This window comes from Pholcus phalangioides, unplaced genomic scaffold (assembly GCF_987345545.1).
Source record: "Pholcus phalangioides strain wild (caught in Gottingen) unplaced genomic scaffold, Ppha-v1.0 ptg000042l_1, whole genome shotgun sequence".
NCBI lineage: Eukaryota > Metazoa > Arthropoda > Arachnida > Araneae > Pholcidae > Pholcus > Pholcus phalangioides.
In genome coordinates, this window is record NW_028301628.1 from 16,470,016 (window position 1) to 16,495,417 (window position 25,402).

At 35.9% G+C, this 25,402-nt stretch overlaps 1 protein-coding gene and 1 long non-coding RNA gene across 7 annotated transcripts; one reads left to right on the forward strand and one right to left on the reverse strand.

Moving 5' to 3' along the window:
• Positions 1–444: 444 nt before the first annotated feature.
• LOC149064542 (uncharacterized) lies at positions 445–6,337 on the reverse strand. 6 transcript variants are annotated; one of them, XM_089255105.1, is made up of 10 exons: positions 4,905–6,337; positions 4,116–4,785; positions 3,416–4,016; positions 3,211–3,333; positions 2,939–3,101; positions 2,737–2,858; positions 2,447–2,546; positions 2,152–2,339; positions 1,966–2,069; positions 445–1,858 (listed from the first exon to the last, which is right to left on the reverse strand). In XM_089255105.1, exons 7-10 carry the CDS (start codon positions 2,525–2,527, stop codon positions 1,686–1,688), a joined length of 546 nt encoding a protein of 181 aa, XP_089111231.1. In that variant the 5' UTR covers positions 2,528–2,546; positions 2,737–2,858; positions 2,939–3,101; positions 3,211–3,333; positions 3,416–4,016; positions 4,116–4,785; positions 4,905–6,337; the 3' UTR covers positions 445–1,685. The 6 variants fall into 6 exon arrangements, with proteins under 6 accessions (XP_089111231.1, XP_089111226.1, XP_089111227.1 ...); XM_089255100.1 differs by having other exon boundaries at positions 2,669–2,858; XM_089255101.1 differs by having other exon boundaries at positions 2,447–2,858.
• A 4,559-nt stretch (positions 6,338–10,896) lies between these two features.
• Positions 10,897–15,688, forward strand: LOC149064543 (uncharacterized). The gene is made up of 4 exons (XR_016195739.1): positions 10,897–11,587; positions 12,323–12,396; positions 15,200–15,319; positions 15,421–15,688. It is a non-coding gene; the product is annotated as an uncharacterized LOC149064543 (long non-coding RNA).
• Positions 15,689–25,402: the final 9,714 nt, after the last annotated feature.

Here is a 25,402-nt window from a genome sequence, read left to right on the forward strand (position 1 = left end):
GGATTTCAAAAGTTGGCACGTCTGAATTCAGCAAGTTGCCCCCAATTCGAATCTCGTGTAAACTCTTCAAGAGTTGTTTTTACCATGTTGGACCCGATTGAAGGAGGTTAGTCGCACATGACTTCCCCTTCCTGAACCCATGCTGATTATCCGACAATACATTATTCTCGTCTATCCACTTCACAAACTGCCTTTTGATGATAATTTCCAAAATTTTCGAGAGGGAGCTCGTCAAACTCACTGGACGATAATTGGACACAGCTTCTCTACTACCCTTCTTAAATATCGGAACAACATTAGCAAGTTTCCAATCCCTTGGGACGATACCCTCAGCAACACTTCTCCTGTATATCTGTGCGAATGGACCCAACAATTCATTAGCACATTCCCTGAGGACCCTGGGATAGATATCATCTGGTCCTGGTGCTTCGCTTGCACATACATTTCTTAGAAGATTTAGGACCTCTACGTCTTCTACTTGAATATCGTTGAGGGTTTTATTACTTTTATTACCCCATGCATCACCCGGATATCGAATATCATTATCCCCATTAAAAACCGACGCGAAAAAGTCATTGAAAGCCTTACACATGCCTACATTGTTGTCTAACCTAGAGCCTCCTATCGAGAGGGGGCCAACCGTCCCCTTACATCCATTATTGACGTATCGAAAAAATGATTTTGGGTCAGAGCCAATGTTATCTGCCAACTTAGATTCAACTTCCTTTTTACTATCCCTTATCGCTTTCTTCAACTACTACTTCGCACACCAATTCCGGTCATATATCGCCATACAGCAATTTCCAACCAGTGGAGTTGGGTGGGAAATGAAGGCTCCATCCATCGGTGGTCGCCCTAGGTTCGGTAGGTAAAGAACTTGCTTCTGATGTTCTATGCCCGGATTCGAACCCATGGACCTTGATGGTAACCTTCATAGTGGAAGACAAGCATCTTTACCACTGCACCACTCTGGCGCTGCTTTCTTTAACTGTCTTCTCGATATATACTATCAGTAAACAATGATAGGTCACCTCGTCCACTTTTATATTCTCTGAATGCTCTTTTCTTTTCAAGAAAAAGGTTCCGCACACTATCCGTGAGCTATAGAGGGTGCGATGTAAAAACACGTTTTTTTTCGAACAAAGGGTATGACGTTGTTGCAAAAAGTGTACGCAGCGCTTTGGCGTAATTTTTCGGCACGCTCACTAGTGAGGGACCTTCCGTCCTATTATTCCTTACTCTTCGTGGGAGAATTTTCTTTGTGATGCTGCTTTTCCTTTACTTCCGTTGATGATGCTAATTAACCATTAGTGCACAAATTATGCAGCTTCGCTCTGGGGCTCAGACAAGAGCTTTTTAAATACGAATATTTACAAATTATTTATGAAATGATCCAAAAACCAGTCACTTCCGGTGTCCCTTCCGTCTCAGTGCAATGGCGTTCGTTTTTCCCTCTTCCGAACACTTATCGTAGGAGATCAACTACCAAAAAGTAAGAGAATACACACAAAAAAAACACACGTACACAAGTTCTCAATGTCAACTTTTTTATTGTTTCAATATACACATATTAGTAGCCATAGGGTAGCGTTGAGAAATTAGGCAGAAAAACCCTCTTGTCGTATACAAGCCCATACTTTTTTTCCCCACTCTGCTTATGACCCGCCTTCTCTTCACGTCTCTTGTTATTTATAATCGTCTTGAATGATGACCTTCGTGGTGAAATCCATAGACTGTACTAGAGCTTTCATTGAGTCATAGTTGAAGACTTCCGAATTCTTAAAGTTGAGGGTGAAGCCTCGAATCTTACAGAATGTTCCGTCATCTGACCTCCTATAGGCATAATTCTTGGCTCCACCTGAAAATAAGCATTTTTCAAAAACAAATATATATATAATGAGAAACGTCTCAACCTGTGAAATTAAAGGATTAATTTATGTTTGATAACGAGAATGAGAAAAATACCTGACACAAACTCCGTAATGCGATGACCATCAAGCTCATCCGTGAACTGCCCCAAGAAATCACCCAATGGTGGATCGTTGACACCGTTGCTAGCATATATGATTCTGAAATTTAAGAAAACCACAATAAGTCAAGTGATAAAACATTGAAAAATTAAATGAAACAAAAAATTTTCTGCGAACTTACGAGTCGGTGTCAAAATAGAGTAAGGTATCGCCTAGCTTCTCCATCTTGGAATACAGTTTTAAGCGAGCCCATGTTGTCGTGAATGCAGCCAAACAGACATTTGTCTGGTCGGTCTGTGGTATGAAATCCGACTTGTGCCGCCATTCTATCGCAGCTATGTTGTCACTGGGAAGATACAAATCCTTGACCTGAAAAATAAATTTTTAGTTTGATGAAGTCAAATATCTTAAAAAATATTATTTTATGAAAAATAGTATTAGATTAAGTAATAATTATTTAAAAAAAAAAAAAGTACCTCAATAGAATGATCGTTCATCATCTTGTGAAAATCAGATGTTTTAGTCACGTATGAAAGTTGCGTCTTGTTCTCCTGCATTCCCCAACGACCCCAGAAACTAGAAAACAAACGATCATTGAGTATATATGAACCTTAATATATTTAAAAATAATAATACACTACAAATCGTTTGAAATTTTTTTTATCTATTCAGACACAATTTAGCCACTTGATGTCGACCTGGATTGATCTGGATATTTCCAGGCTACAATTTTATGCCTTCAACTTGCTGATACTGCTTCACGTACGAGTTTTTCTCCTTATTCGTGACGCAGTTTGACGGCCAGCCAGAGGACTCTTGTTTGATCTTGAGGAAAGCGTTGATGTATGGAGCAAAAAGACCCTCTCTAGATTCGTGGAAATGATAAACCTAGAAAAAAAATACTAATTAGAAAACAAAAACTATTGTAGAAAACTTCAAAAATAATAATAGATTAGAAAAAAAAATACCTCGTATATGTTTTTCACCACATATCCTTTTTCAACTGCCTTCTTGAGTTCCTCAGTCACCCAAGTGCCCGTGATACATCTTTCCTCGTCATTGTGTTGACATGTTTTTAAGCGTGTTTTAACACACGAACGACACAGGGGAAAGGTTCATTTTCCACCGGATCTATAAAAAAATGAAATATTTGATGATAAAAAGCACTAACAAAAAAATTTATATCAAAAAAAGATTGGGAATACGTGAAGATCACGTTATAAAAAAATTATAATAATACCTGTATGGGAGAACGGGCAGATATAATGCTCTTGGTGGTAGTACTTTGCATTTAATGATGCCAAAATATGATTCCAGCTCTCCAAAGTTCTCGATGATGACTTTAGGATGTCCGACCGGATATCTGCAATAAGAAAAAAACTTGTAAAAAAAAGAAAAAGTAATGGTAGCCATATTTGTTAAGTTATAAATTTTAAAGTACTCACTTGCAGTATTTATTGACCCATGGGTACAAAGAGGTGAAGTCAATATATTTTGCAGTGCCTCGATAGAAGAGTTTGGTGGCATTGGTTCATCCCCCATAGAACGCATCCCTGGGTTCTATCCTGTCGACAAAGTGAAAATCCACCAGGAAGCATTTGAGAGCTTGATCCGTTTTCTTCAGAGCGTTAAAGTCATGCTCTCACACGACTTCGAGATTGTAAGCGCCTTGACGGAACTTTTGTTCTTGCTCCAGTGTCTTCCTGTGGAGTTCCCACATATACGTACCCACATTTTCCGCTCTTTCTTCCCTCGCATCAGTTGTCGAATTTTGCTTTCGTTTCAAGGGCGAAAGCTTCCAGATTGAAGAAGTTCTTGGAAGGAAGGGATCCATTGTAGTCCTGGTTTTCGGGTCGGTTGAAAAGGTGGGGAAAGTACCCTTTCTTCAGTTCTTCCAAACCGAAAGTTTTCGGCAGTTTGGACAAAGCCATAGGGAGAAAATTGAGGCTGTCAATAACTCGGATGTTGAGAGTGTCCAGCCTCAAAGCCATGATCTTGGATCCACACGGGGCAACAGAAGGTTTGACTCCTTGCTTCAAGAGATATCTGAAAATAAAAAATAACGCATGCGCTATAAAATTTATCACAAAATGCATGCGTTATAAAAATAAAACAAGCATGCGAAAATTTTCGAAAAAAACTTACTTGAGCAGGAATTGACCATCGAAGCCCTCCATGTTGTGGGCTATTGCGGTGTATCCCTTATGTTCTTTTTGGAAGAGCCAGGCACAGAATTCGTTGATGCTGTAACATCCACTGAAGACAACCTCTTGGCCATCCGCATATTGTGCCATGGCAAAGTTGATCACGTGTTCGCCTGAAGATTGATCCGTCTCGAAATCGAAGAAGACGAGCTTGTCGGAAGTTGTCTTCACATTCTTCTTCTTGAGGGAGCAGAGATGTCGTTCATCATGATGGAAATTCTTGCAGTTGCTGCACTACTTCTCGCCACAAACGTGTTTGCCTCGGGACCGCTCTTTTTCTACGAGAAATTTCTTGCATATCTGACATTCGTAGAATTCCTGGCAAAAGCTGCTGTTTTTGCCTCCAAGACTCTTGTGTCTTGCAAAGCAGTCAGCGGATCTGCATGTCCTGTGGCAATCCTGGCAGGTTTGAGATGTCCCAACCGTACATGAATCCTCAAATCAGGTGTTACATCAGACTGCGCATTTATGATACTGGAGATGGTCTTAGGCTTTGTCGCAGTCCACACAGTAGAAACTGGATCCGTGGAATCCTTTGTGATGAGATCGTAGTGTCCATTGTGAAGTAACAAAAATATTTTCTTGTCTTTCTTAGCCGTCTTGAACACAACCTACATAAAAAAGACATTGGTAAAAAATATACAAAATTATAAAAAAATATTCAATTGACTATATAACATTCATATATATATAACGCTCATTGAATAGTATTTTCAGAAATAAAAATTACCCGATAAAATTCTTCTGACGACTTGACGATGGCATCAAATCCACAGGGACCTATGGGAACTTCGGCTTTTTGATATAACTCAATGGACATTTCCTTTTGTATGTTTATTCTTGAGTCTCTTATACTTGAAAGTTTATGATGATTCTCAAGGTAGGCGTTACCCACGACTAAGGCCCTGGCACAACACAGTCCATCTTGTGGTACACTTATAACTGACTTCTTTGTTAGCCGGTCGGTCGATATGTTTTACATTTTTTCGATATGTCAATAATGGATGTAAGGGGACGGTTGGCCCCCTCTTGATAGGAGGCTCTAGGTTAGACAGCAATGTAGGCATGTGTAAGGCTTTCAATGACTTTTTCGCGTCGGTTTTTAATGGGGTTAATGATATTCGATATCCGGGTGATGCATGGGGTAATAAAAGTAATAAAACCCTCAACGATATTCAAGTAGAAGACGTAGAGGTCCTAAATCTTCTAAGAAATGTATGTGCAAGCAAAGCACCAGGAGCAGATGATATCTATCCCAGGGTCCTCAGGGAATGTGCTAATGAATTGTTGGGTCCAGTCGCACAGATATACAGGAGTAATGTTGCTGAGGGTATCGTCCCAAGGGATTGGAAACTTGCCAATGTTGTTGCGATATTTAAGAAGGGTAGTAGAGAAGCTGTGTCCAATTATTGTCCAGTAAGTTTGACGAGCTCCCTCTCGAAAATTTTGGAAATTATCATCAAAAGGCAATTTGTGAAGTGGATAGACGAGAATAATGTATTGTCGGATAATCAGCATGGGTTCAGGAAGGGGAAGTCATGTGTAACAGTCATGTGTCCTTTGCTTCTATGATCATGTGACTAAGGCTTTGGGTAAGAGCAAAAATATAGATGTTGTTCACCTTGATTTCCAGAAGGCATTCGATCGGGTCCAACATGGTAAACTGATAGAATCGTGGTTAAGAGATAGGTCGCAACGAGTTATGGTGAACGGGGAATTCTCTGGTTGGACAGACGTCACAAGTGGAGTTCTTCAAGGAAGTGTCCTTGGCCCCATACTTTTTTCACTTTTTATCGATAAACTCAATCAGGGTATCGATGGGATTTCTAGCAAATTCGCAGATGATGTGAAGATAATGAGGGGTAATCTGGAATCAAAGTGATAGGGAGTCACTCCAGGCCAGTCTAAACAGGATTGCAGCATGGGCAAATGAATGGAGCATGACGTTTAGCGTTGATAAGTGCATGGTCCCTTATTTTGGTTCGAACAACCCACGGTTCTCTTACGAGTTGAATGGTGTCACTATCCCGGATGCAACTAGGGTCACCGATTTGGGAATTCTCATTGACGAGCTGCTTAGGTTTTCTGAACATTGTTCAGCGGTGGTCAAAAAAGCAAAGAGAATGCTTGGTCTCATTTTCAAAAGAGCCTCTTCGTGTTCTCCTAAAGTCATTCTTCCGCTTTTTTGAGGCTTAGTTCGTCCTGGACTGGAGTATGCTGTAAGGTTTTGGAGACCATACCTACAGAGGGACATAAACTTGGTTGAAGGGGTGCAGAGAAGAGCTACGTGTGTCCTTATTGGCACACGGGGCTTGAGTTATGAAGAGAGACTTCATTTTTTGAATATGTTTACATTGGATGAACGCAGGTGTCGAGGAGATATGATCGATGTGTTCAAAATTTTCAGTGGGATGGATAGGATGGACCATGAACTTTTAGTACATCGCCAATCAACTGCTTTTACAAGGGGGCACCAGTATCGATGTACACACTCGGTTCCCAAGTTCCCTAACCATAGAATCGCCGTTAATTAAACCCCTATCACCAAGGGCGTAGCGAGGGGGGGGGACTTGGGGGGGTCTGGTCCCCCCCCCCCTGAAATGTGAGAAAATGACCGAAAAAAGGGGGAAAAGATGGCCAAATCCATTGTTCTGTCACTTTGCCCCCCCCCCGAAATGAAGTGGTCCCCCCCCCCCCCGAACCTAATTTCTGGCTACGCCCCTGCCTATCACTATCCCCCTCAACCTCATCCACGACCACTCATTCGCCCTCTAAACTGTCTTTGTTCGTGGAGATTGCTTCTTCATCAACAGGTGGCTCGACGACCAGAGGCTCTGTTATAACTGGGCCCTCTAGCACCCTAACTTTTTCCCGTAAATCTTCGACCTCGATTTCCAGCCTTTTCCTATCCAAGCACCCTTTACAACTGAAACTATCAGCTAATATACCCCTATACCAGGGAAACCTCCCATCGCAAGCTCTACATAACACTAGTCGGGGTCGAGGCATACTAGCACTATTGCTAAAACTAGATAATAATAATAATTAAAAACAGGAAAATGAAAAACGTTAACAGGAAAATAAAGTAATGCAAATATGCGTAAGAGATTGTACGAAAAAATTACTCAGATGCTCAACACTAAATCACGAAGAATAAAATAAATATGTATATAAAGAATACAAAACACTCTTAAAAAAGTATTAAGCTACAAAATACAGTTTATACTTATTAGAATTAATTTATACAAAAATTGCCACGTTTTTAAGACAAATAAATTCATTGAATTGAATTTATTTGTCTTAAAAACATGGCAATTTTTGTATAAATTAAAACCAGGCAAAGTTTCTCATTTTTGTGATAATTATTAGAATTTGCTAACTATCTCAAATCACACTAACACTACAACCATAGGCCCAAGTGGAAGGAAAAACAAAGTTATTGAAAGAACCTAGGAAAAAGTATACACTGTTTGCTAACACTAACGTCCAAAAAACCTACGAATTTATATCAGAGAAGCGAGAAAACACAATCCTGGCAAAAATACAACGAAAATGAAATGCGAACGAGAAAAAAATATAAGTCGAACGAAAATTAAAAAAATTGAGAGCAATATAATAAAAAAAAAACCACTTGAATCCAACGTGTGCTTGAAAAAAAGAAAAGAAGAGAACACCGCAGAAAGAAAAGAAAATGTAAACCCTTAGAGAGGAAAAAAGTCATTTAAATTTAATTTTTGTATTAATTATTAATTTTTTTATTTTTAACACAATTTTTTAAACACTTTTTTGGATGCACAGCATGAACTTTCAATTTTTTTAAAATTTAATCCTATTAATATATTAAGAAAGAAGACTTTACAAGAGCAAACATTATTTTTTTTGACAATTAATACATTTGAGTAACAAAACACAATTGTACTTATATGGCAAATTAATCTGTACATTTTGACTGAATATAATGATTCATGCTTAATAAAAATTAATTTATATTTTATTTGTCATGTACGCTTATATGTTTATTACAGTATTCACTAAATTAAGTTTCATGAGTAGTTAATGCAAATAATTCAAAACAATTAATAAATTTTAAAATTCTAGGATTAAATGAATTCATGAATTAAATAGAAATGTTAATGTAATGTGTCAAATCAGAGTTGGTGAAAAAAAAGGTTTTGGTTCAAATTCATACTTACAATAAATACGTTTATTGTTGAATAAAATATTTTTTTAAATTAAACCTTCATGTTCAGATTCTTAGAAAAGTGTACAAATTCCAAATAATTAAAAGAATAATTAATTTCACTTTTAATTAATTTATAAATATTTCTTATGGTGCAACAAAGGCGAACTTTTGCAATCTGATATTATATTTTTGCATAAAGAATTATTTTGTATTTCATAAATCCAGATAATATTATTAATCATATATATAGATGTATTTTTTCAAGTTTTTCAACTTTAATTATAAAGTTATTTTACCAAAACAATGTTAAATTTTTTTTTAATTTGATTTTTACAGCATATATTTAATAAACATATACTTAATATGTATGATAAATATGAAATGGTTATACTTGTGTGGCAAAAAATTCTACATTATAATATTTAATGCAGGCTTATATATTTTTCCCAAGAAATAATTTAAAATTGCTGATAAAAAACCAGAATATGAGGCATTAAATCACAAAGAATGAAATAATTATCAGCTACAACCAAATTGTTGTAGCTGAGGCAGATGGAAGAGAGTAGAATTAAAACGTAATGTATATAATGCCTGGTGGTGATATATTAGATGTGATGTTTAGACAGAATGTGCTCTATAAAGTAGCCTACTCCAGGGTTAGCGAATTTCTTATGATAACATAATTTCCATTAGAGCTAAATATTTAATATTTTGGAATTCAAAGCAAAATGTCAGAAGAGACACTTGAAATTTATAGTGTTGGAAAAGAAACTGGGTCTGACTGTCATAAGAAGTGTTATGCAAAAGTGAAAAATCTGTTACCCATTACATCATTGGAGCCATCAGACAACAATCTTATGATCTTGGGGGGGGGGGGGGGGGAGTGGAGCAAGTTCTGAACATTTATCTACTGTGTGTAAGCATCATAGAGCTTTTTTCTCAAAGAAGTATGAAATATACCCGAAAGCATGCTTTAATCGTTTTAAATGTCGAGAAAAAATAACAAAAGGTTTAACTTGTATTTTTCACAGAAAATAAATGAAATAGATGGTTTTACAAAATCATTTCTGGGACAAAAAATATGCCATGCCTGTAGGGACAAAGTGAATAAACACATCAATAAATTAGGTGAAGAAATTGAATACTGTGAAGAGATGAACAGTGATATTGATGTAGAAATAAGTAATGTCAATTTCTAAACAAGAAACACTTGAAGAAATAAATTCATCTCTACAGAACATAGAAGAGTCATCAGTTGAACTTCATAGGGTAGCTCCACAGTGCAGGTCAAACTATGCCAAAAAAAAAAGTTGAATCTGCTTGTAACACTTTAAAATCAAAGGTTTGTAAAGTTTTTAAAGAAGAATTACCAGAAAATGAATCTCAAAGCACACTTAATGAAGATATTAAACAGAAAGCAAATGATATTATTTTGATAGAGTTAATTCGAAATTATAACCATCACAACAAGGGAAAAGTTTCAAATTTTAACTCTGGCCCCTGCTTCATGGAATAAGGAAAAAAATCTGTGAAGAGTTCAATGTTAGTGAATATGTTGTGCGAAAAGCAGGAGAGCTTTTGTAAATGAAAAAGCAAAGGTGATCCATTGTGTTTTTATCATAAAAAGAATCAAAAATTAAATTTCAACAATTTTTTTGCAATCTGATTTTTTAATGCAAAGGTTTAAATTTTCTTTCCTAGTCATAATCAACATTTTTTTGTGAGCATTTTAGTGGTAATTTCATTTGAATGTATTGAAAATCTGCAAAGTTATGATATATTTTATCAAATAATATTGCTTCAATGGTTAGCCTTAGAGATGTCATTTGTGCGGTTAGAAACATTTTTTTCTCAAAAAGTTTTTGAGATATGTACATGAAATTTTGCATGGTCAACAAGGATGGTAGAAGTAATAAACAAAAAATAATAATTGGAATCTGGGATGATGGGTTGCATTTCAGTATCTAGTTCAGTGTTTCCCAAAGTGGGCAATATCACCCCCTGGTGGGCGATGGAATGGTCCAAGGGGGCGATAGAACCTACTGATTTAACATAGGATCCTATGGGTTTACTCGAGTTGGGGGGCGATGAGAGGGAAAATTTCTGATGAAGGGGGCGATAGAACAAAAAAGTTTGGGAGACTATGATCTAGTTGAATGATTTGAAATCGGAGCGATCCAGTCTTATTTCAATGAATTTTGTGTTGCAAGCCAGAATAAATATATTAACGGTCAAAAAACCGTTATTTTTTTTCTCCAGTATTTTACTTCATATATTTAGGAGAAGTTTAAAATAAAACTTGTTTTAGTAACTGTTGTGCCTCTGGTCTAAAAATACATTAGAAAAATTGTATTTTTTCTAATGAAAAATTCCACAAAAACAAAGTTTACATAATTTTTTTGCATGTAAATTTCAAATGTAAGCGTATGAATTATTTTTATTCATATTTTGTATGTTTTTGTGAATACTTTAGTGAAAACTTCACTTGAATATATTGAAAATTGAAAAGGTTACGATTTATTTTCTCAAACAATGCCACTTAAAAATTGAGCCTCAGAAAAGTCATCTGCATCATTTTTTGATAAATTTCAACATTTTTTTTCTCTAAAAGTTTTAGAGATATGCAAATAATATTTCACACGGTTAATAAGGATGGTAAAAGCAACAAATAAGAAAAAAATCATTGAAATCTGAGACTATGGGTGTCATTTTGGCATTTTGCCGGGTGAAATGGAATGACCCTTATATACATCTAACGTGCTTAATTTAACATTTTGAACTCATACTAACATTATTTTATCAATATCTCTTACCTCTGTGTTCAGGGGCTGGATTCTCCCCTTGTCCTTAGCGAGATTTTTCTCCTTAAGCTCGCTGTTTGTCCTTAATAAAGGAAAGGAGAAAAAATTCTGTATTCTCCGCTCGCTTTTCCTTAAATAAGGAAAGCTTTACTTCCTTACTCAAGGACAAAGATGGCGCTAGTGGAAGAGTGAGGAGACGCTCTCCTTAAGCTTGAGGACAACTATATTTCCCGTAATGGCGGTGGCGATGCGTGCTCTAATAGAAGATATATTCACATTCAAACAATCGTTTTCGTGTTTTTCGATGCTATTAATGCTTGATATATGCATTTAAGATGATGCAAGGAATTTAGGTTAACGAAAAATACAGTAAGGCGGCTATCTGAGGAGTTGCAGCCGAGATGACAAGACATGCTGTTGAGCGGAAGGGTAAGTTAACGTGATGAAACCGAATATTTTTTATTTTTTGTAATATTTTTAGTCATGACATATCACTCACTTTGCATGTTAATATACATTCAATTAGTCGAAATTTTTGGGAGAAAAATCCTACTGACTGACCTCGTCATAAAATATGTGCTGATCGCAAGATGATCTATGTGTGTGTGTGTAAGAGACATATTCGTAAATAAATTTCCTTCATAAATAGGAATAGCATGTATTATAGTAATATATTATGTTTGGCCTACCGATAATGCCGCATCTTATGTTTGTCTTATTAATGCTCATTTTCGGGCCGTCTTAATGACTGGAAACAGTTCAAGGCTCTCTAAACCCTATTATGAAAATGCCAATCGTATATTTTGGATGTAAAAGTTGACATGCAAACATGATACACACACTCGCTATGTGCAAAAGCACTTAAAAATTCCTGCATAAAAATGTAATGCATCCTAAAAAAACTACATGCCACCCAGTCAGACCCCACTATATATTTTGTTAAAAATTTATTTTTTAATTCAATGCAAAATGATTGCCAAATTCTATATTTAATTCGCATACTTTCCTTAATTGCTGCAGGTTCTATATGCATCATGATTTTGAATTTTTTTAATGGTTGCATATATAACAGCTTATTAAGCACTTTATCAATGTATTGCATGAGTAATTAATTTTTATGAGTGAAAGTTTTAGTGGTATTAATGTTAATATTTTGTACTACAGAGTATGGAGAGTCTGGTGTATTTTAAAGGAAATGACAGGCAGATCTTGTATGATTTTGGCAAATTTCTTTGAAGGTAAGTCTAATTTTTCTACATTTTGTTTGAAATTTTTCTGTATCTAACCATTTATAATTTTGTAACATTGAACTTACATAGGAAATAGCATTATAAAGTTAAGTGTAATTCAGTTCTTGAAATAATGTGTATTTTATTGGAGAAGCATGCATTAAGGCGACTGACTACATGTGAGGTACTTTTTCAAAAACGCCATTTTGGATGAAATGCTTGTGTTTTTAATTTGAATGTGGAATAAAACTAAGACATGTTTTTTAACATATGTAAACATAAGAAAATGTTTTTTCATTAATATTTTGAAAAAAAAAATGTATATTGCCTAGAGTAATTATACATCTAAAATTAGTATAATTTCAGTATTTATGCAAAACATTGTGAAATACTACTACTTATATCAACTTGTTCTTCACACAGTATGTTGCTATAATATTGTTTTGTTCAATGAACTAAAAGTTTTGAAATATAAAAAAATGAAAAAATTTTGAGATATGATTGTTTACGGGAAAAAAACTTTATTTAAAAAAACTCAATATTTTAAATTCAAAATCATGTAAATCACAAAAAGTTTCAAAGATATTGCTTAGATCCTAGTTCATTGCATACTCATAGCTGTACAGAACCCCTGGAAAAAATTTATATCTTGTAAAGTTTTGTAGGCATCAGGTATGCAGCAGACAAGAATGATGTAAATCAGTTTCTCAGAAAATGCATTAAAAAAAAGTTTCACATACATTCCTAACATTCAGAATTCTCCACATTTGTATGACAGAACTTCCTTTGCTTCAAATATCTCTAATTTTGACTTTCTGCTTTTTTTTTCTTCTGGTCATTTTTTGCCAGTGTTGTATGATATCTCGAACATGTCACACTCGCATCGCCCAACCCAGAGTAAATAGACGCTAGTTCATCAACTAGGATTCCTAGATTTCAAGTACAGACAATATGCCTACATAGCCAGAATTAAAACGCAGAACTGCAATAGTCCCCAAAAGCATTGTTTGCAGTTCAATAAAAGTGCCCTTAGAGGCAAAATTCTCCAAATCACACTGTTGTTCTGCAGCGTACCATGCAAGCACTTCGAAACAGGGATTGTGCACAAGGACTCGTGTATGTTGGCTTTATTACATTTCTGCTGTCATTAGAGAGGCCAGCAGGAGATTTATCAGTAATTTTATGTCATTCACATGCAGCTTTCTGATGCTTACACCAACTGTCAGGTCCTCTTGGACATTGCCCACTCATGCTCTTTATGACTGGATCAACAATGAAAAAATACAGCTGTAACTGCAGACTACTAATAAACCACACATGCACCTCGTTTATATTCCTTTGTGGATATTATGAAGAACTGGTACATGTTGGAATGTACGTGTAGTGAGAGCTGATGTGGAGTTTGTTTCGGTGTTTATGCTTAGTGCTGCTATCTGCCCCTAGTTTTTCTAACTATGATTGAAGTGTAAGGATTAAGTAATTGTATTGTTGTAGGCCTGTTGTCCTCTGTGGTGAGACTTTTTTAATGGGGAGATTGGCTTACATTTGCACCTCAAAGTTAGGAACCACAAGAAACCAACTTCAGCCAACCACCACTGTGGCAGTGGTGGGGTTCGAACCCGGGTGCTCATGATACGAGTTCGTCACTATGACCATTCGACCACCATAGACGCTGTAACTGCATATTTTTTAAATTTCCCACATTGCTACGAATAGCAATACCATAGTAATTTTGTAGTTTATTGGTTAATTTACCTTTACCACTCAGTCCTTTCGTGGTTTTCTTCAGTTAACTCAAACGTGCACCAACCATCTTCTGAACATGGGCAATGCATTCCAATTTAGGAATGTTAGTTTTGTGTTAAGGAAGGAAACTGTCGGGTTCGTTTTCAATGACTGATTGCCACAATCATAATCACTGTCACTTTTATATATATTACTTAGTTTAATCATAATTTTCAACAATAAACATAATATTCACACGTCCTCCCTTACAGCGAGCCTTTGAAACTACCTCCTGAGTCCACGGGAGCCACTCTCTAACTACCCAAAACACATCAAGCTTCTTTTCTCTTCACCGTCGATGGCCTTTCTCCCCTACCCACGCTTTCTAATCCCATCATGCTCCTTCCCGATAGGGGGAAACCTTACAGAAACTATTTATCCACTTTCCAACACATGCCAATCATGTTAAATTCCTTAGAGAAATGTGTATATGTGGTGCAGTAGTATAAGTGGGACCTTGATAACTCAACACTCTTATAGGATCGAGAAAATTGTCCACTTAAGCAGGTGTCAAGTTAGCAAGGTTTCCATTTTATCTCACCTCCAATCATTTTTAAAAACTGTTTATGTATGTCCCTGTTTATAATTATTGTGAATAGGCATCTTTAATTAGGCAGAGAAATCATATTTGGATTGTCTGAAGATATTTTATCTCTAAATGAGCAGTGCAATTGTCCAAAATAAGCAAAAACTTGCTCTTTCTCATTTAAAGTGAGTTTGGTCTAGCTTTCCCAAACATCTCCTGCTCAAAAAGTTTCAGAAAACATTCACCCTACCCAAAGATGTGAGAGAATCTTTGACACATAATCAATTGTTGAATGAACATTGAAAAAAAAAGTTATTGAAACACACAAGTGAGCAATTTTGTAAAATTTTTCGAACTAATCAACAAATGAACAATTTCTAGAAAGTACGCAGAAGGAAAATATGAGAGGATTGTGTGTGAAGTGCATGTATGGTTGTTAGTAGTGTTCCATCACTATGGATACATTGAAATATTATTTGTAACTATTTAAAATGTTTTTAGATTTTTGACTTTGCTGAAGTGAGGGAGTTATAAAAAGGAAGAAATTACATTTTTCTGTTAATGACGTAGAACTCAGTGCTCATGAAGTGTGCAGATGGATTTAATCCATGAATTTCTCAAGTAAGTTGAACCTTCATTTTTAACTCTGTCATTTTTATGACACACACACAAAGCTTCCAATATTCATTAATTTATCGATTTACCCACTTCCTCCATTTCAGGTGAAAATGCTGAATGAAATGACCTTTCAGTGCTGACTTGGAAGTTGATCATCATGTATATTCATACGTAGCACGATCATATATGTGCATGTGAAATGATTTAGATGATACTGTATACAAGTATCTAATAAATTTATTCATGAGTTGTAAATAGGTGTTTTCTGTTTTGTGATTACAATTTTTAATTCGAAAAAAATTATGGATGTTGCTTTATTGCAGTGAATTTGACGCAAGAATCAGTTGCATAAGAAATTCACGTGCATTTTTAACAACTGGATGGAATAACATAAAGTTAATCTATCCCAATTATAGTTACAATTTATTTTTTTATTAGATGCAGCTGAAAAAACAAAATGAACAGTTCTAAATAACCTTATTCTAATAACTTGAGTGTAAATACATTATAACAGATGTAATTACGTAGTTGATAATTTGCTTGTTATGTTACAGTACAAAGTGGGTATCCTACCTAAGAAATCTCTGGTGAATACATTTCCCTGAGTGAGAGATCACACTTCTTTTGAGAATATAGTTTTTCCAACTGACCTGCTGATATTGCAGGGGTTCTAATTGTATGTAGCATTTGTTTAGGAATATGAGACATAAATCCAAATGGCTTTAACATTGACATTAAATTCATAGACTTGGAAAATGTTCAACATCCCACCCCGATGGTTGAACATAACTGCTGTGTCAACCTCTAAGTGGTTGTGCTATGCAGCATGCGTTACATTTTTTTAATGAATATAATTTAGGTGTTGTTGATTCCCTTTTGTTTTTACCTAAGAGGATATATACCTCCCTTATTTATACCCTTATTAATTTCCTCATACTTCCTCTAAGGTTTTTATATCATAGATAAAACTCAACATTGTTAGTTTTACTTGAATTTTTTTTTTTAACTCAATCTCTATAGTAAAAAAATTTCTATACAAAAAAATTGAATCTAAAAATTTAGTCACACTCGTGGATATTTAATTTTTTTGTTACGTAATCATTTAAGACCGGGAAATTTTTGAAAACGAATGTTTGCCAAGTATCTCACCTGCAAGGGTTAAAGGGATAAGCTGGCTAAAATTTAATGGAAATAAAAAAAAAATATACATACATATATAATTTTCAGGAAAAAACTAATATAAGATATATAATGAAAAAACTCTGAAACTACTTATTCAAATGAATCCTAAAAGATACGTATAAAAGCAAATGCCAATGTAAAAAAATAAAAATTAGGGAGTGGGAAAAATACGTGGGAAATTAATGTAAATAAAGCAATTGTTGCCACTGATGTAGAAGAAACATTGATTTTCGATACGTATAGTAGTAGTTGTAAAATTTTTGCTTTACGTTGAATTGGTCAAACGATGAGCTGAGCCGAAGAACCGAACTGAAAGACCCGTTTTTTCTCCGCAACCAGTCACGTGATCCTAAGGATAATGGTTAAGGAGAAGGGGAGAATCCATCTCGGGGAATTCTCCTTGAAGCTCTCTGTTGAGCAGCTCCTTAAGTTAAGGACAAGTGCTGACCGAGCGTTTTCTAAGGACAAGGGGAGAATCCAGCCCCAGTACTTCCACATTTGAGGATATTTAATGTTTATTTGCAGAGCTTGTTGTAGACGCGTGTTTACAAACATTACGGTGTGTTGCCACTGAGTTGGTTTCATTTTTTTTACACAAGAAACGTAATTATTGACACTCAAAAATCCAGCATAAAAAACATTCTGCACGCTTCCAGTATAGAAATATTGACGGTACACAGAAAATAAAAAAACAAATAAAACTTGCCAATTTTTTCACAGAAACATACGATACATCATTTTTAATTCAGACCACTCAAATACATTTACCCACACACGGTGCATGATATATTAGCTTAAAACTCAAAATGTAAGTATTATAAACTCGAAATATAAATCATTTTCTGTTTTGTTAAGCATGTGCACACGAGAAACGTTTGACGAGAAATATATGAAAATTACTCGGTACTTGCTGTTTTAATTTTATCGTCCACACCATTTTGAAATACGTCGAGAACTTAACATCAACGATTCTGGTCACATTTTTGACTTCACTACCGCTTTTTTAACCGAAATCAAGCTCTTCGACGGACATCTTGAAGCTACACACAAGCGAGCAGAGCGGCAAAAACAAAATATCTTGAATGCGCTGGCTGCTATTATCGCTTGTCGCGGAATTCCCGCTCTGCTGTGGTGCGCGCATTGGAATCAGTGTGTTTGATTTCGCTGGGGGTCTATAAGGGGTGATCAAATGAAAAGGTACGAAACGACACGGTGGGTACAAATGTAGACTTTATTCAAAATATACACCATAGGCCTTGTATTAAGGCCCCTTTATACGTATGCTTTTGCGCGCGCGATAACTGTAAACAACTTCAGAACTGCCTTCAAGAGTGTGCGTGTAAAGGCGAAAAAAGTGTGCGGTTAGGAGTGCGCGCAGGAACTGGTCATTCCAGCGTTCAATCGCGAACTCAAAATCGTACGTCTAAACGCAAACCCACCCTACGGGCAAAAATGGGTTGTCGCCTGCGTCGTCTTCCTTCATTATCGTTCTAAAAAAAAGAGATGTATACAATGCAAATAATTTTTTTCAGCGATAATATTTATTGCAATTTTTTTTCCAGAGTCTATTTGACGATTTTTCTTCCTTTTTCCAACGAATTGTTTTTTTAAAGAAATGATAAATTAGTTTTTCAAATGCCGTAATTACATTTATTAGGTTATTGCAATAATTTTCGAACTTTGATTTGGTTCCTTTATCTGCAAACATTATTATATCAGATTTATAGATATGTTAAATTACTATTATTATTTTGATAACTTCACAAGCTTTCATTTACCCTCAGGGTGTGGGGAAAAAAAAAAAACATAACGCAAATCTCAGCTGCCATCATCAAAAACTTGATTTTTCTCAGCAACCCGCGGTATGTCGTTATCTATATCACGAAAAACTTCCTGGTCCGAGAGTTGCGTTAGCTCCGAAAGGGATGGACCAATCGGATAATTTTCTCCGCTGCTGATAATCATCATCACTATCAACAAGTGCTGCAGCACGTGCGTTATTATTTTATTTATTTGGGGGGAACATTGCTTGGTAATCGCGTCGGTTGGTTGTGTTTTTGTTCTTGTGTCCGATATTTTTAATTTTTTTGTCCTTTTGCATCTCTTTCTTTTGCTGACAAGTTCGTCAGGTTTTTTATTTTTTGGTCCGGAATATTTTTGTCTGTGGTATTTTCTTTTTCCCCCCCCCCTTTTGCAGTGGCGAGAATTAAATAGCCCGCCCCAGTGGTGGCGTGCTTAAGCCTAACCTCGGACATGTCAAGTCTTTCTGACATTGGCAATATGAAGATAATTGCATCGACTTCATCGGATAACATTACACAGTCTCTGTCTCACGAGAAGATGGAAGTAAGCGGTTCTGAGAAAAAATCTGACGAACATAACGTATTCATTTCTACCATGTCAGATGGTCAAAAAGCCATTCAGGCGGCCGCTCTGGGCTGCTCATCATTCCAAGTGATGGTTATTTCCCCGCAAATTATCCCAGCTTCGAAGCCTCGTGCCCTGCAGAAGGAGCTAAACACCTACATCAAGAAAAGCAAAGATATCTCAGAGGTGAAATTTACTCGCTCTGGAAAGTGCCTCATTCTAACAATATCAACAGCGAAATCAACACTGGAGGCACTCATGATCAACCAACTTTTTGGAACTAAAGTGTCTACTAAATTCCTACTGGAAAACTGTTCCACGAGATTCCTCATCAGAAACATAGAATCAGACATCCCTGTTAATGAATTAGCAGAAGAAATCCAAGGGAATAATATAATCCCTCTTAAGCTCCGGCGTTTTATCAAGCAAGGAGTTCCAACCTCCACTGTGTTAGTAACAAAGCTGGGAACACATTTACCTGAGGACATAAAGCTGTGGTTCCTTCGCCAGAAGATTTCTCTATTCATTGATAGACCGCGACAATGTAAACTATGCTTCAAATTCACACATATTGCAAAATATTGCCCAGCAATGGCCCAATTTTGTGACAAATGTGGGGAGCAGCACCATGTATCAGTGTGTACAGCTAGTACACTCACCTGTATTAATTGCAAAAGCTCTCATTCAGCACTTGATAAATCGTGTTCCCAATACAATACAGAATGTAAAGTTTTACAGATCAAAGCAGAGCGTCACGTCTCTATCGCTGTGGCACGACGATCTATTAACACAGAATCATATGCCACGATTACATCCAAAAGTACTCCTCCTGAAAATACTCAGATTACTTCCACTCTTCAAAGTGAACTTTGTGCTTTTAGGGAAGCATTGATAAATGAAATAAAGGCATTGTTACAACCCTTTTCTTCACCACCAGCAAAAATTACTCAAGAACCTGGCGGCAAAAGAAAGATCACTGATTCGAGTGAAATTGAGCAAGTTGACTTCATCCCATCACAAAATCAAAGGTCCTCTTCCCGTTCTTCACGTCCGGGAAAGAAAAAGTGAAGGGAAAAAAAAAATCATTTTAGTGTATCTTAGGGGATAAGTTCTCTCCTGGCTTTTTGTTTCAGTCCTTTCACAATTTTTTTTTTTTCATTCAACACTTCAATCAATAGACTTAATAGCCCATCTGGTCTTTCTATCACACAATGGAATGCCAGGGGTATAAAAAACAAAGTCTCTTCTGTGAAACAATTTTTGCTTGAACAGTCTGACATCATTCTCATTCAAGAATCCCATTTGAATCCAATGAAAATTTTTTTCCTGCCTGGTTGCCATATTTATCGTCAAGATAACTTTTCAAATAAAAGAGGCCTTCTCACTGCTATCAAGAAACACATTCCTTCAAAACTGGAATTCCAATATTGCAACGACGATTTTGAAGCTCTCATCATCTCAGTCTATTTTAATGACAAAATTATATATATTGCAAACTGTTACAGACCTCCTTCATCTTCCTTCTCTACTTCTTACCTCAATATCATAAAAGGAAATATGGGAGGTTCTTTTATTCTGGCAGGTGACTTTAATGCTCACCATCCAGCCTGGATGTCTCGAGAAACTTCCTCCTCTGGCAATAAAATTTATGACTGGCTCAATCTGAATAATATTGCCCTCATTATTCCATCCAGCCCCACTTACTTCTCTGCTGAGAGAAATTCTTTTATTGACCTGTGTCTCTGTAGCCCTAATCTGTTTAGCAATATAACCTGGTCTACTGGGTCAGACCTTTATGGTAGTGACCACATTCCCATTAAGATTTTTCTGGGTGGGATTAATTGCCCGCATCAACAGTCTCACTACTTCATCAATTGGAACAAATTCAGCACAGGCATAGCAAACACTAGATTTCCTGTGTTTAACTCCTTTAATCACTTATATAATTTTATCAAGGATCAATTTCACAATGCTCGAGTAATCTGTGACGCTACTAAAAATCAGCGAATACCTTTAAACTCAGAGTGCAGACAACTCCTTGTTAAAAAAAAGAAGTCCTTTAAGAGATATAGGCAGTCACCTACTGTCAGGAATTGGATTGAATACAAAAGAGCTCATGCTACTTTTCGGCACAAATTTTGTTGTTTCAAATTTACGTTTTTTGACTCCCAACTCAGACAAAACAACAATCCAGTACATATCTACAAGATTTTGAGAAAATTCAAGTATATTGGTTCCCATACCTATGACTCGGCACATGCAGTCGTTCTTTTTCAAGGTGGAACGCTCATTGACCCTCAGGAGCAAACAAAAGCATTCATGTCCAGATTCCAATGCCTACAACTTCAATCTACAAGTTCTCAAGTCTGCAGCTGCTCTGGAGAATTTAACAGCCAGTTGGAAAAGAAGTTTACCTTCAAGGAACTGCAATCAGCAATCAAAAGAGGTAAAGACTCTGCTCCAGGTCCAGACGATATCCCCAACAAAGCCATTCGACAACTTCCTCCAGATATCCTTCAATTCCTCCTCCAAAATCTCAACTCTCTTTGGATTACATCTTCTGTTCCCGAATCTTTTAAAGAAGGAAAAGTTATCTTCATCCTAAAAAAAGGAAAGCCTTCTACTGACATTAATTCATATAGACCCATCACTATGATCAATACCTTTACAAAACTGTTCAAACGAATCATTCTCTCTCGTCTTCAATGGATCTCTCTTCAGCACAACTTATTTCCTCATAATATCTATGGATTTCGTCCTAAAACAAGTATTGAAAGCTGTCTTAGAGATATAGTTGCCTGTATTTATACAAGTTTCTCGAAAGGCCACCAGGGCTATCTGATTGGTTTGGATATACAGAGCGCATATGATAATGTTCCTCATGATATTCTGATTCGTAAACTTTACAACATTGGTTTTGGTACTGTATTTTGCAAGTGGCTCCATTCATATCTGTCTAATAGAAATCATCACATTCATTGGAGGGGCCATACGTCGCCCAGGTTTCATATTAGTAAAGGTCTGCTACAGGGTTCTAGCCTTTCGCCTTTCCTGTTTTCAGTTTTTACACTAGACCTGATCCCGTTAATTCCAAATTATGTGAAACTTTTTGTATATGCAGATGACTTGATTTTATATGCCAGCTCTCCAGAAGGATACCAAGCAGAGGTTTTTCTTCAGAAATCTATTAGCATTCTTAATTCTTTGGCACAAACTAATGGTCTTCAACTTTCACCTAGCAAATCTCAATTCTGCATTTTCTCTCGCAAAAAAACTAATCACCATCCTTCGTTTAAAATTCATAACTCTCAGATTCCTTACCACCCTTTCATCAAAATCCTGGGAATCTATTTCGACAAAACCTTGAACTGGAAGAAACAAATACTTCATCTCAAATCTACAGGAGCTTTCTCAAATAACATCTGCCACTCTGTTGCACGGTCAGCTAGAGCCATTCCCTACATAATGCTAAAACCGATTTTCTTATCCATTATTTCAAATATCTTGGGATACGGTGCAATTGCTTGGGCAAACTGCTCGAAATCCCTTCTATCTTCTCTGGATCCCATATACCATTCAACCATTCGCTCTATTCTTGGTCTTCCCAGAAGCACCTCGGTCATTAAGATGAGATCCCTTGTTCAAATTCCATCATTGGAGAACATTATTCTAAACAAAACTTATATGGCTCTCATCACCGCAGTTAGCTCACCATCTCAAAAATTTATTCTTCCTACTATGAATCGTTCTTCTGCCTTTGGAAATACTCCTCTTTGGAAAAATATATGCGCCAACTCATCTATTTTCTTAAATCTGCACTCATTTATCCCATTCATGTACAAGGTTCCTCCATGGTCTGTCAAAAATGTCTTCATTCAAACTAATGTTTGGGAATTTCAAAAAACGCCTAAAAGCAACCTCTCTTCAATTTTTTTCAATGAATATTTTGAATCGGTGAACAACAACATCATTATTGCTACTGATGCCTCAAAAGCCAAATATACAACTCTTGGTGTTTTTTTCCCCCAGGCTAAGGTCACGAAAACCTGTACTGCACATCCAAATGCATCTGTTTTCTCCGCTGAAGCTCTTGCAATTGCATATGGCCTCAACTGTCTCAACATCCAAGACAATCCAAACATCACAATTTTTTCAGACTCAAAAGCAGTTCTCCTTGCCCTGAATAATATTAGCATCCACTCACATTCTGTCATCTTGTTGCTCTATAACATTATTGCTCATATTTGTTCTCAGATAAACTCGTTAACTCTTGTGTGGGTTCCAGGCCATGTCAACATCTCTCTGAATGAAACTATTGATAAAGCAGTCCATAATTTAGCCACCACTTCTGTTCCACTGACAACTCCAGCAGGTTTCTTCATTGAAGATTACAAAGTCAGAACCCGAGACATTCTCACATCAACTTGACGGAATCAACTTCAAGTGGCTTGTCCATCTCAATTTTCTATTTTCCTCAATTTTGTGGATAAAATCTCCAGAAAGATGTCATCTCGAAAAATTGAAAACCTTCTTTACAAACTCATTTGTGAGCAAGATCCGCTCAACAAGTACTTACACACTATTAAAAGACATAGAGACCCCTGCTGTTTCTATTGTCCAATGGAAGAATCTGCTTATCACTTCCTTTTCCGATGCCCTTTCTATCAAAATATTCGAAATTTTATCCTCATTGATCCTTTTTCAAAAAAATACATTTTAGAGTGGTTAGATCTGATTTCTCTTCCTCCTAACATTATTTCTTGTTTGGTCCAAAAATATATTTGGGCTTCCCATCGTTTTGATTGATTTTTCTTTTCTGTTCTATCATTACTAAAATAAAGGGCCTCTATCTTTAGAAGTGCTGCATCGTTGCCCTGTGCAGCTGAAGATATCCCACTCTTCCCTTCCGTTTATTTTTTGTTTTCCTTTGCTCTTGATTTCTGGGAGCAGTCGACAATGATTAATTTTTTTTCCCTTTTAATGTAGAAAATCTCTACCAGCTGCTGGGAGAGGGCCTTGCTGTAGCCAAAAACCCTGCTAAAACAAAACCATTGATTGATTGATTGATTATTTATTTGTGCGCGTTTGTGTGTGTTGGTTGTTCCTAATTTTCTAAGCTACATTTTTTTTTTTTTTTATTCATCCAGATTCTTTTTATTTTCATCAAATATTTGAGAAAAAGGTAGGCTGTGCACGCACATGATACTCTCGCGGGGAAATTTTCTAAATTATTACATTTAAAAAATGATTTTCTATTGAAGTTCAATGATATGAATTTCCAAAACGACTATCAAAAATATCATATATTACCATGTTTTTAACACATTTTTATCTACCGTCTTGATATTAAGTCAAAATCAAGAACAAGTAACCTTTTATTTACATCATTAATTAGAAAATTGGTTTCCTTGTTTCACACACATGAAAATGAAGTGCCACCAAATTTACACTGTTGTTTACATTTTTTTTATATATGACATGAATGTCGCTCTCCACTTGTTAATACAAGATATACTGGATGTGTGATAATATTGGATGTTGTGAAGATATTTATTATTTATATATATATCGACCCGGGTTCGACTCCCGGTAGAGGCAGAGATGAGTTTTTTCCTTCCTTAAAAAAATTAACATCTAAAATAATAAATATCTTCACAACATCCAGTCTTCTGTATATCTTGTATCTTTTTTATACTCTGATCAGAAAATGCACTCAAAGATTAGAAAAAATTTATTTGTTGATTAATAAAATTTACTTTGATTTTTTATAGTGTACTTTTTTTAGTGCGCAGAGTATAGTGTGTGTGTGTAATGGTGTTTACTACGTTACACTTGTGTGTACTGCACAGAAAGTAGCAATACTTAATTGATATTACAAAATATCAATGTAATAACATTGATATTTTGTTAAACGAATTAAGAAGGGGAAAATCTGGAGACGTTTAAATATAAATTGACGTCGATTTTGAACGAGATGTAAAAAAAATATTGAGCGAATTTCAAAATGTCTTGAAAACATCGCGATAGAGATATTTACCAGTTAAATAATATTCTTATATTGAGATGAGTTTAAGATTAGAATAAAGGCATTTCCATGCAAGATTTAAAAAAAAAAAAAAGTTTCGTAGAGTGATTTATCTTTGTACCGAGTATAATAATTTATAACGATTTATTACTATGAATAATTTTTTCCAATCAGTATGTGTACAGATAACATTTTAAACGATAATGCTGTCTCTAAATCATGTTACTAAATTAAGAAACGTAATTCAGAGAATTATTATTCATTATAATGAACAACTTGATAAATTAATAATGAATGAATAATTTCCAATTCTAACTAATTTGTCTCCGTTGCTCTGACCATCGAAAAATGTACGCGCGAGCGGCCATGTTTATTTCCGTAACGCGAACATAACGAGTGGTCTCCGGTTCTCGTTAGCGAACGGTTGCCGTAGTGATGTTGATAACGAAAATCGCTAGTAACGCAGTGAGAAAAATCAACCTTTTACGATGGTGACGTAAATCTATCCCACA